Source organism: Erithacus rubecula (assembly GCF_903797595.1).
Source record: "Erithacus rubecula genome assembly, chromosome: 3".
NCBI classification, from domain to species: Eukaryota; Metazoa; Chordata; class Aves; order Passeriformes; family Muscicapidae; genus Erithacus; species Erithacus rubecula.
In genome coordinates this window covers 27,974,949-27,989,174 of record NC_136689.1, presented here as the reverse complement: position 1 = coordinate 27,989,174, position 14,226 = coordinate 27,974,949, and the positions used below count along the sequence as shown (strand labels likewise).

General features: G+C 48.1%; 1 protein-coding gene across 1 annotated transcript in view; it reads right to left on the bottom strand.

Annotated features, from left to right (window-relative positions):
• Positions 1-3,804, bottom strand: part of IGF2BP3 (insulin like growth factor 2 mRNA binding protein 3) — a 108,934-nt gene extending 105,130 nt beyond the window's left edge. Inside the window, exons 1-3 of the mRNA XM_079302318.1 lie at positions 3,362-3,804; positions 2,607-2,828; positions 1,333-1,393 (exon numbers count right to left, since the gene is read on the bottom strand). Of these exons, the coding sequence (XP_079158444.1) occupies positions 1,333-1,393; positions 2,607-2,781 (236 nt within the window). The 5' untranslated portion in view covers positions 2,782-2,828; positions 3,362-3,804. The remainder of the gene's footprint in view (positions 1-1,332; positions 1,394-2,606; positions 2,829-3,361) is intronic.
• Between the last annotated feature and the right edge of the window lie 10,422 nt (positions 3,805-14,226).

The window sequence follows — 14,226 nt, the reverse complement described above, 5'->3', positions numbered from 1 at the left end:
TTGGACTAATAGAAAATCATCAATTTTTATATGTCCCATGGAATTTTCTTCTTAAATCTAAAAGTATATTCCATCTACAGCAGTATTTTTCTATACAAAATATATGAAATGTTGGCTACTGTAATTCAAAACTATATGCATTGCATACTAAAGGAGAAAGAGCACATACACCATATTAATGTTCAGTGAAAAGTATCAAATAAATCTAACCATAAAGATACACATGCAATGGATTTGTCTAGGTTCTCCCTTCCCATAACTGGAGAAAAAACCTCCATACTTGAGAAAGTAAAGCTTTCTTTTAACACTAAGCAGATGATCAAACTTCTAATTCTCAAAATACCATGACACAATGTCCATCGAGACAGATAAACCATCTTTTCCAATCAACTATCTGAAAAAGATTGCAATTTTTAAAATAATCCTGAAATAGTAGAAGCCCCTTATAATAAAGTTTCACAGACAGACATACTTCCCAGATTGAATAATGGAGTGCAGGAACAAGCACGTGGAAAGTTTGATCTATTTTTTTTTTTTTTACTCTCTAGTGCATGCCAGGGTTTCTATCATATAAATATTTGTGAAAGAAGCAGGCTGAATTGCTATAGGCAGCATAAAAATACTACTGCTTTTTTCCAAATATTGCTTCTTTACATGAGGCCCAACAAAATTACTGCCTTGCAAAAATTGTTTAGAAATTAAGGATGCATAAATCCTGTGCTTACTGGGAAGGAGTCCTTCTCCTGCTGCTTCTATAGACCAGCTCAAAATAGCGATGATAAAATCCTCTCAAATACAGATGAGACTTCTACTATGTGCCTGTAAAATGCTGCAGACTCCAACATGGCAGGATCAAAAAAATATAACCACCAGGATATTTACAAGGTGCTTTTTGTTGCTGAAGCAGAGCTCACGTGCTTGCCCGTTATACAGTGCACAACACCACATTTCATTTCCTGCTAGCACACAGATTTTAACTCTTCTCACGGAACTTTAAATTTTAAAATCTACACAATCATTTGCCATCAGACCATAATGACTTGCTTCTCGCACAGAAAGGTGCCTTTTTGGAAAAAATAAATTAAATAGTACCGCTGCTGCCTAGCCAAGACACTACATTAGAAATACGTGGGGTAATTCTATAAAACCTCTCGGACTGCACCAAGTGCACGCCTGTGGGTTTAAGAAAGCGGTCCATTTATCTACAGGGAAGAGAAACACAAACCTAAGCATTTTTCAAATTGCTTCTCACTGGATAACTAAGGGCAAGGGGCGGTGCGGGGGGGGGGGGGAAGGGGGGGGCTGGGGGGCGTGCGGATAAAAATAAATTACCTTTGTCTTTTCGGGACCGAATGCTCAACTTCTATGAGTTTCCCGTGCAGCTCCACTTTACCTGCCGAGACAAACAGAAAGGGGGAAATATTGGAGCGCGGCTGTGCGTCGCCGTCTCCAGGAGCGGGCTCGCAGGGGTGCGAGGCAGGAAACAGGAGCGCAACACGTTAGTTAGCCCATTCATCGGGCAGCGGCGGCGCGGCGGCACGGCCCGGGAAGGCGCCCGGGGCCGCGGGGGAGCCGCGCTGCCCTCGGCGGGGCCCCTTCCCCCGCCCCGAGCCGCCGGCAGCCCGCGGAACGCCGTGTGCGGGAGCCGCGCTCGGCCCGGCTCGGGGAGGGCAGCGGGGGCTCCGCCGCCCCCCGCGCAGCCAACTCCGGGCGGTTTTCTGCGCGGAAGCGGGCGGGAAGGGAGGCGCGGAGATCCTCCGAGGCAGCCTCTCCCGGCAGACCTGAGCCCATCTCCTCCGAGGCAGCCTCTCCCGGCAGACCTCCGCAAAGCCGCTTCACGCGAAAATAATTTTTTTTTTTTTTTTAAGCACACAAAAACAGGATGTCGGGGCCGGGAGCCGGCGCTGCTGGAGGCGGTGATGGGTGCGTGAGAGCAGCGAAGAGAAACCGAAATAAATAGCAGGGCAGCGCGGGGCGGGGGGGCAGGCAGGGCTCCCCCCTCCCAAGTTTGGAGCAATTCGGCGGCTCGCCCCCAGCCCCGCGGCCTAAGCCCAGCCGGAGGGAGCCCCAGCCCGCTCTGGGGGGAGGCGGCCCCTGGAGGGGCCGCGGGGGAGCCCAGCTGTGCCCGGGGGTGTGTGTGTGCAGCCGCTGCCCCGCGCAGGGCTCCGCGCCCGCAGCCCGCCTCCGCCTCGCCGCACTCACCGCCCCCCCCCCCCCCCCCACAATGCAGCCAGGGCCCCCGGCCGGGCAGGGCTGGCCGTGGGGCTTGGAAAAACATGGGAACCGCCGCGCCGCGGGTCCCCGGGCCCAGGCTCCCGCCCCTCCCCGGCCACTCCCGGGGGGCCGCCGCCGCGTAAGCCCCGCGCCAAGGCGGCACGGGAAGGCCGGGCGGCTCCGGCCGCGCTCGGAAAACAACAATTCCCACCTCGCCCGGGGGCCCGGGGAACAGGGACCCCCCCGGCGCCCCGCAGCACCTCCCGGACCCGCGGCGCGGCCCAGGCCGGCGCTGCAGCCGCTCCGCGGCCGCGGAAGAGCGCGGGCGGCGGGAGCCGTCGAGGCTGCGGGGGGAGAGAGAGAGGGCGGGGGTGGTGGAAGGGGCCGCTCACCTGAAAGTGCCTCGATGGCCTTCATGGCCCAGCTCTCGTCGGGGCAGTCCACGAAGGCGTACCCCGTCTTCACCAGGAACTGGCCCGAGAAGGGTATCTTGGAGTCCTTAAAGAGACTTTCCAGGTCGAGAGGGCTGACGTTCTCGCCGAGGTTGCCGATGTAGAGCTTGTTCATCTTCCTGGCGGCTCGGGGAGGCGCGCACCGCGGGCTGCAACCCTCGTCTTGCGAGAGGAGGTGGGGAGGAAGGGGGAAATAAAACAAAATGCGATGGAGGAAGGAGAGAGCGAGAGAGAGAGAGAGAGAGAGAGAGAGGACAGGGAGAGGGAAAAAAAAAAAATCAGATCTGCAGCTTGTGTCCCTCCCTCTCTCTCTCTCTCGAGGGGTAAAAAAAAAAAAAAAAAAAAAAAAAAAAAAAAAAAAAGAGAAAAAAAAATAGCGTGGCCAAACGGGAGCCCTAAGTGCCTGCCGTGCTACCCGGGCACATGGGGGGCACGGGGGAAACACCCAGCGCCGGGGCCGCGGATGGCGGGCTGAGAAGAGGAAAAGGAGGAGGGGAGGGGAAAAAAAAAACTACTTTTTTTGTCTTGCCCCCAAGCCCCTTTGGCAGCAGCAGGCGGACTATGAAAATGTCACACTACGTGCATGCAGGCGCCGCCTCTCCGTATTAAAAAAAAAAAAAAAAAAAAAAAGGAAAAAAAAAAAAAGAGAGAGAAGGGGAGGGGGAGGGAAGGACGGAGAGAGAGAAAAAAATTACTTGAATATTCCGGCTTTTTGAATGAGCCACGTGTTCAAACTACAAATCAACTTCTCACGTGAGGAATCCCAGCTCTTCAATTAGCGAGTGGATGGGGCGCACACACACTCACGGAGGAGGAGGAGGAGGATGGTTGGGGTGAAGGACGGGGAGAGGGGTGGGGGTAGGCTGGACAGGACAGGACAAGTTTAGAGAGGGCCGGAGGGCGGGGGAAATGGAAACCGGAGTTGGGTGGGCTCCGGTCTGCGCCGCCTCTGCCCTTCCGCCGGGGGAGTCCGCTCTGCGCGCCCCCTCCGCCCAAAAACGGCTGGGCGGCCGCACCTCCCCCCGTGTGAGCGGGGTGTGATCCCGGCGAGGGAGGGGAAAAGGCACCGCAATGCCCGCCCCCCCGCCCCGCTCCTCCCCCGCCGTGCCAGGCGGTGGGGATTATTCATCGGGGTCGTGCCTGGGCGATCTCGCTCCCCGGCAGTATGGGTTGGGGGGAGGAGGAAAGGGAGAGGGAGAAGAGGGGGTGCGGTGGCGGGGGGAGGCGGCCGGGGAGAGAGCGGGATCCGCTCCCGCGCAGCGCCGCCGCGGCTGCGTGCTGGGGGGCTGCGGGCGGGGGCGGGGGGTCCCTCCAGCCCCGGAGGAGCCCCATATGGTAATGATCCCGCATTACTCGCCGTGCCCCTTGCGCTGAGTCTTACGGAAAGGAGAAAGAGGGGGAGAGGGAAAAAAAAAAAAAAAAAAAAAGACAAAGGGGTGGAGGAGAGTTGGGGGATGATGAAGAAGAGAGTCCTGGGGCGAGGGAGCTGCCCGGCCCGGGGAGGGGCGGGGGGCCGCGCTCCCTGCCCATCTGGGCGATGGTGGACGGCGTGGGGGGAAACGCGAAGGCACCGTTGCCCTCGGCTGGTAACGGCACACAAAGGGATTTGGCGACCCCCCTCTTTTCCTCCCCCCCTCCCCCTGCCCGGTCTAAGGAACCATTCATAATTCTCCACATTCGTACAGATACAATGGTGGGCTTGTGGGGGAGGGGTTTGGGGGTGTGGAGCCTTTCCAGTGCAAACAAAACGTTGCCTGAAGATGAAGAAAGGATACGGAAATGAAAGCCAGCACTGTGTTTAATATAGCGATCTAGTAGGTTTTGTTTAATAATTCAACGCACTTTAGCCGAAGGTTTCATTTATTCCGTGGTAGGCTTCTTGTGGTACGTTTTAATAGGTATATCCATGGAAAATGGTTAAATACTTTTATTAGTGAGCAGTGACTGGATTTCCACATGTCCTGTAGTACGTCTGGAAATCTGCAGCAAAGAGGAACGCTTCCTAGCTTTGTGCCTAACTTCTAATAAGTACACAATTAAAGAGGGGTGGTTTAAATCTCCTTGGAAGCCGTGCTGGGGTCAGGCTTTTGTTACGCACGCTGCGGCCGCCGCAGCTCGGCGATGGTGGTGGTGGTACCCAGCGCTCAGGGGGTGAGTCAGCCGCTGAAGATTTCTCTTGTGGTGGTATGATGATGCAAGGAGACATGGCTCACCATGAGGCTGGAGCCCCAGACCATTGTGAAATTGTCAGGGGCCGGGGGAATGCTGCAGTAAGTTGGAAACACGGCCCTTTTGTTGTGTGCATCCAAGCGGTTGGCTGACCAAAACCCTAATATTTGTAATTTCAACCCATTGTTTCATCTCAGGGTTATTTTAATGAACTTTTAATTGTCAGGTTGTGATTGAGGAAATCGAGTGTTTAGTGTTTCACTAATCAGAATTTAATCACAACTTCCATTTTGAAGAAAATTAGCAAATAATTATCTTGGGGATAGAGAGTTGTTTTGTTGGGTTTTTTTTTCTTTTTTTTTTTTTTTTTTTTTTTTTTTTTTTTTTTTGTTCCTAGAGATTTAACCTGTTTATGACTTTTTGATGTTGCACGTGTAATTCTTTCCTAAATGAATTTGTGTTTCGTAACCCCATGCTGTATACTCTGCTTAAAATAAATAATTGCTTATCTAAGTTAGAAACAGCCCCCTCCAAACAGCTGAATTCTTAGTTAAACTTGTGAAAGGAATTAGTCACTGTTCCTGCAGATTAATTGCATTCTTTATAAATTTGATTTGTACTGCATCTATAAGGCAGTCTGCATGTGCTCATTTCTACATGGTTGGTCTATAGCATTATCTGGTATTTACTCTTAAATTGCTAAACAGGGTGCATATATTTCATTTAATATTCTAGTCTGAAAATCTGTTTGGTTAGAAGATTTCTTTAAAAAATGAAGATTGAATGTTCATGATAATGCTATGCATCAGTTGTCCAACAACATCATAAACCGCTTTGTAATCAGATGGTTGAGGGGGGTAAAACCCCTCACTTATTAGCAATCCCTCCCTCTTTTTTTTTTTTTTTTTTTTTTTTTTAAACTCTGAAAACCTCTTGCTAATAAGCTGAAATATTTTCTGTAAATCTAAATAATGTATAGCTTTGTTTGTTAAGAAGTGTGGGTTGGTTAGTGGTTTCAAGAGTAATTCCAAATCTTGAATGCCAAAAAAGGCAATTCAACAACAAAAATTGGTTCATGTTGCCTGACAAATCTCCACTTCCCTGCACAGATGAATATAGTTCAGACCAGTTGGACACTCCCAAACGCTAACGTTATTGAGAATATAGCTTTAAAATTTGAGATGTAATTTATCTTGGCAGTTACAAATCAAATGCGTGAGCACACAACTGAGCATTTCCACATATTAATGTATTTTTCGATTCACCTCTGAAGAAAAGGCACTATTAAAAAAATTTTTTTTTTTCCTGGGTTTCATTTGTTTGTGTTTATTGCCCGCAGAAGCCAAGAAGAAGTTGAAATACTTACATAAATATTGCACACAAGGAAGCACAGCCAATCTTTAATTAGCAAGGGCTTTTACGACATTCTGCCGTTTAGAATTAAAACTCAGCCATGTGCTTCTCCCCACCTCCGGGTGAGGATCCGAGAGCCCCCGCCGTGTCCGTCCCCCCCTCTCGCACGGCCAGGGGCGGGCAGGGGGCGCGGGAGGGGCAGAGAGGGGAGCGCCCCGCTCCGCCGGGCTCGCCGCGCGGTGGGTGGGTAGCACGTCGGACCGCCCGCAGCCCCAATATTCCCCACCGCATTTATTTTTTGGGGGGCTCGGTCGGGTTTTGGTTGTGTGCGGTTTTTTTGGAGCGCGGCCGCCCACGGAAGGCTCCCCGCGTGGGCGCGATGGGCAGCGGGGGACCGGGCGGCCGGCGCGGGGCGCGGCGGCGGCGGGCGCTCCCCGCGGGCTCGGGGCGGCCGCCGCCACGACGGCGGGGCCGCCGCCGCCCCTGCCTCCGCCGCGGAGCCGCCGGTGCTGCGGGGCGGACACCCGCGCCGACGGGACGGCACCGGACACAGCGCTGACCCGCCCGGCCCCCGGCCCGGCCGCGCCGCGCCCCCTGCCTCGTCCGCCCGCCCGTCCCCCTGCCCGCCCTCGCCCGCCGCCATCCCCGGGGCGCGCAGCCCCCGCGGGCGGCCATAGCCGCTCGTAGTAAAGCGGCGCGGCGGCGCCGCCTCCCATTGGCTGCGCCCTGCGCCTACCAGCGCCGCCCGCCGCCGCGGCGCGGCCGCCCATTGGCTCCCGCGCCGGCCCCCGGGGCGCGTGGCGCGAAAGCGGCGGCGGGGGCGGCGGCGGGGGCGGGCGGGGGGACGCGACCAGACGAGACGGGCGGGGGGCGCGGCGCCACCGGCCGGGGCAGGGCAGGGCCGGGACGGGACGGGAGAGCCGCCCGCTCCCTCCCTCCTTCCCTCCCGGCGGCGGGCCGGGGCTTTGTAAGGCGGTAAGTGGGTGCCACGCCGCAGAGGTGCCGGTTCCGGGGGCCGCCCCGCCGCGGCCGTGCCGGGAGGGCCGGCGAACAAAGGAGCGGCGGTGCGCGGCTTCCTACGAGCACGGCGAGCGCGGCCGGCGCCGCGGGATGCCCGCACCGGGAGCGGCGGAATGCTCGCACCGGCAGCCGCGGGATGCTCGCCCCGGGAGCGGCGCGGTCTCCGCGGCCCGGGGGGCGGCGGCGGCGGCTCGGTGCCGCCGGAGCGATCGGCGCTGCCGGGCGAGGAGCGGCGCTCCCGGGGGTCCCGCCGCCCTTCCCGGGGCGCGCACCGCCAGCCCGCCCGGGCGGCTGGGGAAGGCGGCCGCGGCTCGGTGCCGGCGGCTGGTTCCGCTGCCGGGGCTGGCAGCGGGGCGGTTCGGTTCCGTTCGGTTCGGCTCCCCGATACCGGCGAGGCACCCGCAGCGCCTGCGGGAGCACCGGGATTTGCCCCGCTCCGCTCCGGCTTGGAAGTTTCGATCATAAAATGCTACAAAACTCGATGAATCGGCGGCGGAGAGCGCGGCGGTGCCGGCGTGGAATGAAACAAATAAACCGCACCATGCATCGGAAGTTTTAGAGCTTGAGATAAAACAATGTAGCCAGCTCTGTTCGAGTTTCTTTCCAATAAAACAAAGAATTACAAAGAGGCTGGCTGTCTGTGCTCTTTTGCTGACCGGAAAGTTGCAGGAGTTCTCGATTTTGTAATACAATGTGATCACAGTGTTACAGCACTAAAATAATACAAACAATTTCTAAATAAGTAGTCCCGTATATGAAAAGTGGTGACTGGCTTAGAACGAATCTCTCCATGCTGATTTGAAAGTAAGTATTTTTTTTCCCATTTTGTCCAGGGATCTCTTTATTCAAGTACTGAATGCTCGGTGTATCTTGTTCTCATCTTTCAAACATTTACAAACAGATCTTGCAAAACAAAAGTCTGATCATCTACATTTTGATTACATTAAAATAATTAACAGTCTTTTTAAATATATATACATATTTGTATACATATATATATGAACTTTTCATCAGTGTTCACTTCACTTGGCACAGCTGGATTTAAAATGGGACTTTCAAAGGAGAGCTTAACCATATTTCAGGTCGATATCTGAAATCTGAGATCTTTGCAATTGTGTTGGAAAGAGCATGCAGGGAAAAAAATATAAATATATCATATCTATTGCAGCCAGAAAAAAAACAGAACTTTATTTGAACAAGTGACAGGAATAATTGCCAATATGGCTTCCTCTAGCTAAAGAATATTTCGTGAGGCTTTTACAAGGAGTGAAGAACTGAAAATGAAGGCATTATTTAAGAAGTAAAAGTGTTTCTCACTAGTTAAGCGTATTTTAACTTGTTTCAGATGGGGTTTTGTTCTGGTTTTGTTTTCTTACTATTTAGAGAAATCAGAATATATTTCTTGTTTGCTCCTCCTTTCATCAAGGAGATCTTTTGCCAAGAGGAAAAAAAATATCAAGTAAGGGAGTAAAATGGGGCAGCAACCCAAGCATGAAATCCCTTTGGCGAGAACAATGAGACCCTCCTCTCCAGAATCTGTTTTGCCTTACTGGTACGATAATGGTGTTTTCAGCTAACATTATCGTAGATCTATTGTGAATTCAGCCCCAGCGCCTTCCATATCTTAAAATTATAGAGAAAGAATGTTAAATTTGCTTTTTAATACCTGGTATTGGTTTGATTTTGATGCCCAGATTTCCTTCCAAGTAGCCATTATTTATTAATAAGGATATATCCCCTCCCTTTCTCTAAAAAATGCTAGTGTAATATTGGTCTTTGAAGACACTCTGCAACAATTTGGTTTTAATATTTTAAAAAAATCTTAATTTGGATACAAATTAGTTATTTTGTTATATCTAGGCAAAATTTAAGATGGTAGCTGCTGAAGTTGCATGCTTTAGTTTTTTGTTTTGTTTTGTTTTGTTTTAATCTGTTTGAATAACTTTTAAATAACAGAACACGTTATTCTGTTGCTGGATCCAGTTCAGGCAATCGTTTGGTCTTCTACAAATTTCATCAGGAATAAGCATTCCAATTTCAATGTAACATTCATGAAAAGAGCTGTTTAAATTGGCCATTAATATGTATATCCTTTGAAGAATGTGGTCGTGGATGTTTGTATTTAAAGTGTGCTTTCCCACTACAGTGTATGTTCTGTCATTTGCTCTGTATTATTTTTCTCAAGATCAGAAACCATCCTAATGTTAATTATAGTCATGTTTTTGTTTCCGGTCTGTTTCTTAAGAAGACTGAATAGTTGAGTCTGTGAATTATAGATTATATGGCAATTTAAAACTACCTGTGAGGCTGAAGGCTGAGCTTGTGGGATTGTTGGCCCCTCCTGCAGACATTAGTGCTTATGTATGAATAATTTCGTTAGGTCCTTTCAGTTATTGTTTATCTGGTCTAAAATAAATTAGGTTCAGTCTTTTGTGTTTCTCATGAAAGTTATTCCATGTAACTATTTCCTTTGCAATGGATTGCCTTAGCATTTTGCACATGGTTTTGGTATTAAATGCTAGGGAACTTTAATTGCAAGAGATCTATTTGTGTAGGCATTCTCAGTATAAAATGGCTGGCACAATCTTTTTATGTAAGGAAATCTCCATATTTTTCCCCCCAAGTTATGGTTTTCTGACACTTAAATAGTCAATGAAGCTTGACTGTATTACTTCTAAAACATTTTGTGCAGAGTCTAGTTATTTCCTAGAGTAAGGTGAAGTAACTAAAAGTTTTACAAAAATAAGTATTTAAGTAGAGGAAGAGAGACCTGTAAAACAAAAATCCCCTGCAACCCCATAAGGCAAAAGCTGTGAAAATAAATAGAAGCCTTAGTCTGATAAAATTAAAGTGCATACATATAGCATTAGTTTCATGCTAATTAATTCCTGTTTTAAAGCTCGATTTACATCTCAATTGAGCAATCCTTGATACAACTGGAGGCACACAAACATATCTTAGGCTAAGTAGTTGTTTCCACAAATTTCAGATTCGAGTTCTTCTTCCAGAAATGTTTTTGGTTTCTTTAAAGTTTTGCATCAGTAAACAGTTTATCTGAGCTTTTAAATGCTCTTAAAATACTACTCAAACCAAAGTTAGAAAATCAAGTAGGGGAACATGAAACAAGTGATATATTTAGGTAAACCTAAGCCTGCAAGGCTAGTTTGAGGCTATTTTTTGCAAGCCTGTTTTGAGCCCATTGTTTGAACGTATAGTCATGCTGTAGGAGTGGGGCTGAGCTCACAGAATGCACACTAACAAAGTCCCGTAATGGGGTCACAGAGGCCAGAGAAAAAATTCAGCTTTCTTGCATCAGACCTGTGATAAAGCCCCAGCCTGTATGTAAACAGTGAAACATTCTCACAGGCAACAGCTAGAGGCAAGGCTAATACCTGCTTTATTTGCCTTAAGTTAGCAATGGAAAAAATATAGGCAAAGCTGCATTAGCAAAGAAATGCTAAAATGTGTTTCTTTTCGTTTTTTGGGTGGAAAAAAAAATGTCAATTGCATGCTTCACTCTACTTTCTTACATTGAATGATGGCTGCAGGAAAATTCAAAAGTGTTTGTGCCCCTCTGTTTCAGTCATGTATGGATTTCTAATGTTAATACTCAATGCTGAAATGTTAATTTTGAACTGAAATATGGTTCTAGTCAAAATATGATCTTAATTTCTTTCAAAACAAAAAACTCCAAATATCTGTTTTAATATCAATGAAACATAGGTACAAAGTAACTTAATTGAATTCAGTGTTCAAGTTGCTTAAGTAAACCTTGAAATTTGCACAATTGTAGTAAAATTTCCTGCACCTTTGACAAGTTTGTAAAAATGGAGCTTTCCCTCCTGGACTAGAAATAAAAATAATCAAAATAATTAAATCACTGTTTCTAAAAAGATAACAATACATTTGGATGTTTCATTCCAGTCATATAATATAATTATTTGATTAAATATAACTTTTTTTAGATGCTTACTTTTTAATTTTAATTGCACCCTTTTTAATACTGCCTCAAGCTTTAAGAGCCTAAAACTCACCCAAGAACTGCTTGGAAGTTGGGGGAGGGTGTGTTTGTAGCAAGCTGTGGTTATTTACTTAGAGAAAAAGTGTGGGCAGGGGGAGTTGGGCAGTGGAAATAACAAGACAAGAGTGTTTCCTGGCTCCACCAAGCCAAAGGCCAACAGGTGCCCCCTCAGTTCCTTAGGAAATCTCTCCCTGGCCTGGCTAAAGGTTACACTCCTGAGCAGCAAAGGGGATTTTCAGTTGCTGCCTTTTGAAGAAAGAGAACAAACCAGATCAGCTTTCTGGATGCAAAAGCTGTCAACCTAATTTATGGTTTTCCCCCTGTCCTGTAAATAACTTGCAGAGGTTCAAAACAAACTTCAAAGTAGTTCATGGGTGTATTCCAATGAGAAGCAGCAAAATGTCAACTTTCAAAGTTCTGTTGTCTTAATAATTAGAAAAGAGGGAAGAACCCTTTATTTTCCCATAGAAAAATAAAGTTTACCCCATATATACTTCCAGAGCTTAAAAACTCTTTTGAACAAAAAAGAAGGAAAAAAACCCCAAAAACAAAAACAAAAAAAACCTTGATAAACTGCAGCCTGGAGGAATATTTTGTTTCATCTATAAATAATGAATGAAAAAATATGAGTGAAAAAGATAAGAGATTTTTACACCTCAAATCCCTACAAGAACCCTATTGTACAGGCAGCCACTGTTCCCATCTCCTGCAGACAAAGTTGCAATTGATTTACTTTTAGTCTTGTACAAAATGTTGGGTGTTTTTTGTTGGTTTGGTTGTTTTTTGTTTTTTTTTCTTTTGTGATGGACATCTTGTTGCAAACCTATAGCATGAGACTTATCTGTGCAGGCACAGTCTCATCCTAAAGCTTCTGTGGAGCCTGGAGAAAACAAGCCAGGACATGCTTTGCAGTTCTGAAGTTGTAGGTCAAGCAGCAGAAAACTCTGAACACCTTTGAGATATGGTTATCAAATTACTATTTCTGGTTGTACACATCATGCTTGAAAAACTCATATTCAAATGTTTAAAACATACACAAAATTCAGATTTTTTTTTAAACTGTTGAATTTCTAAGATAATAATCTTATAATCTGCATTATGCTTCAAAAGTGTGTAATTTTTCTTCTGTATTAATGTTCTTGCTAAAGTGTTAGTTCACTAATTTTTTAACAAATGCATTTTCTGATAAGTTTGTTTTATAAAGATTTTGTAGTGCCCAAACAAACTTAATTGATAATATCTTTATTATAATTAATTTTTTTTATAAACTTTAAGGATAAAAATAATATTAAGTCCTGAAGAAGTATATCCTAGATTAAGAAATAACCTTAAAAAAAATCAAGAAATACCAACAATATAATAAATAAAAATTGTGTTTGGTTGTTTTGGTGTGAGAGATGAAGACTTCCTTGCAGTTAAATACTGAACACAGCACTTAGACTTTCCAGGATATCTATTATTTTCCATAACTCCTTTTACATGATCACTGAAATAAATTGGGAAGATGCTTTAGATATGGCAAAACACTGCATCAGAAATCCCTATCACGACTAACCAAGTAATAGATGAAAACCATTCCTTTCCTGGGAATGAGGACCTGCATTATGGTTAGTTGCTATTTTAAACTCTGATCTAGGTGTAACTGAATTAAACAGAAAACAACACTGAGACAGAATATTTTAATAGAAATTTTTAAACTCTTTTCAGCTGTAGCCAATGTTGTCTGCTAACAGTAATGAATTGCCCTAAAATAAGGATGGGTTCCTTTCTTGCAAACTTCTCTGAAGAAGTTCAACAGTTCTCAAGGAAAAAAACTCAGTAGGGTAATGTGGTGAGAAATATCCTGGAGGGAAGTGGTGGGGCTGCCTTTGACTGCAGCCACCAAGTCCTGAAGGAAAAGCAGAGCAATAGTGGCCAGTGGAGCTCATTAGCATCACACTTGAAATGCTGCCTTTTCTCTGACACATCCCAAAGCACTTGCGTGTAGGCACAGAGAACTGCCCTTTGGGAATGGGGGGAATTGTCATTTTTCCACTCATCATCATACACTCATCATTTTCTTCAAAAAGGACTTTCATGCCCCACCAGAGGAGTCAAATCTACACTGGTGTTGTGGGCACTAGGAGCCTCCAGATACACCATTTTAATTTCAAAATGTAGATTTTTTTCTATTCCTGGTTTACTTTGGAATTCCCTGATTGGATGCTAGGTAGAAACATGGGCTACTTGCCGAAACCCAACAGATTTAATGGCATTTACAGGATCATAAAGCAGGTTGTGCAAACACATGGCCAAACAAAGGGATAATGTAAGGACAGTGGTAGAACTTGGGTTTGCATGGGCACTGTCCCCTTACAGCTGAGTGCTTGGACAGAAAACTCTGGGCTGCACTGAGCTCACCTACGTCCAGTGGGGCGTTGACACAAGGACTCTGCGATGTTCCCAAAACACGAGTGGGGAGGCTTATAAAATTAACAGAAGATGCTCTCCCCTCTCTTTTTATGCCTTGCAACATCTGCTGCCTAAATTAAACAAGGATTAAACGAGGAGCCTGCCAACGTGTGCCCAGGTGAGCAGGAGCGGAGCAGGGAGGACGCGTGCCTGGGGAAGGGGCTTGAGCCGGGGCGAGGCGGGGAAGGGGCAGGGCTGATCCAGCCGCCGCCGCCGGGCTCAGTTGACGCCGCCGCCGATGCTCGGGAATGCGGGAGCGGTGGGTGGGCAGCGGCGGGGAGCGGGGCTGCGTGCGCACCGGCGGCGCGATGGCTTCGGCTTGCCGGGCTCTGCTCCCGGCTGCCTTCCCTCCGACAGCCGCTTCCGTCGGATGCTTGCTCTGGGTGGGGTTCCCGCACGGGCAGAGGGCGCGGGGCTGGATGCGCGGAGCCGCCCGAACGGGAGCGCGGGGCGCGCCCGCACCGAGCCGGGATCCCCGCTGCGGAGCGGGGCCGCTCCCGGGGAGAGAGAGCGCCGGCACCGGCGGCCAGCCCCCCGGGAGGAGCC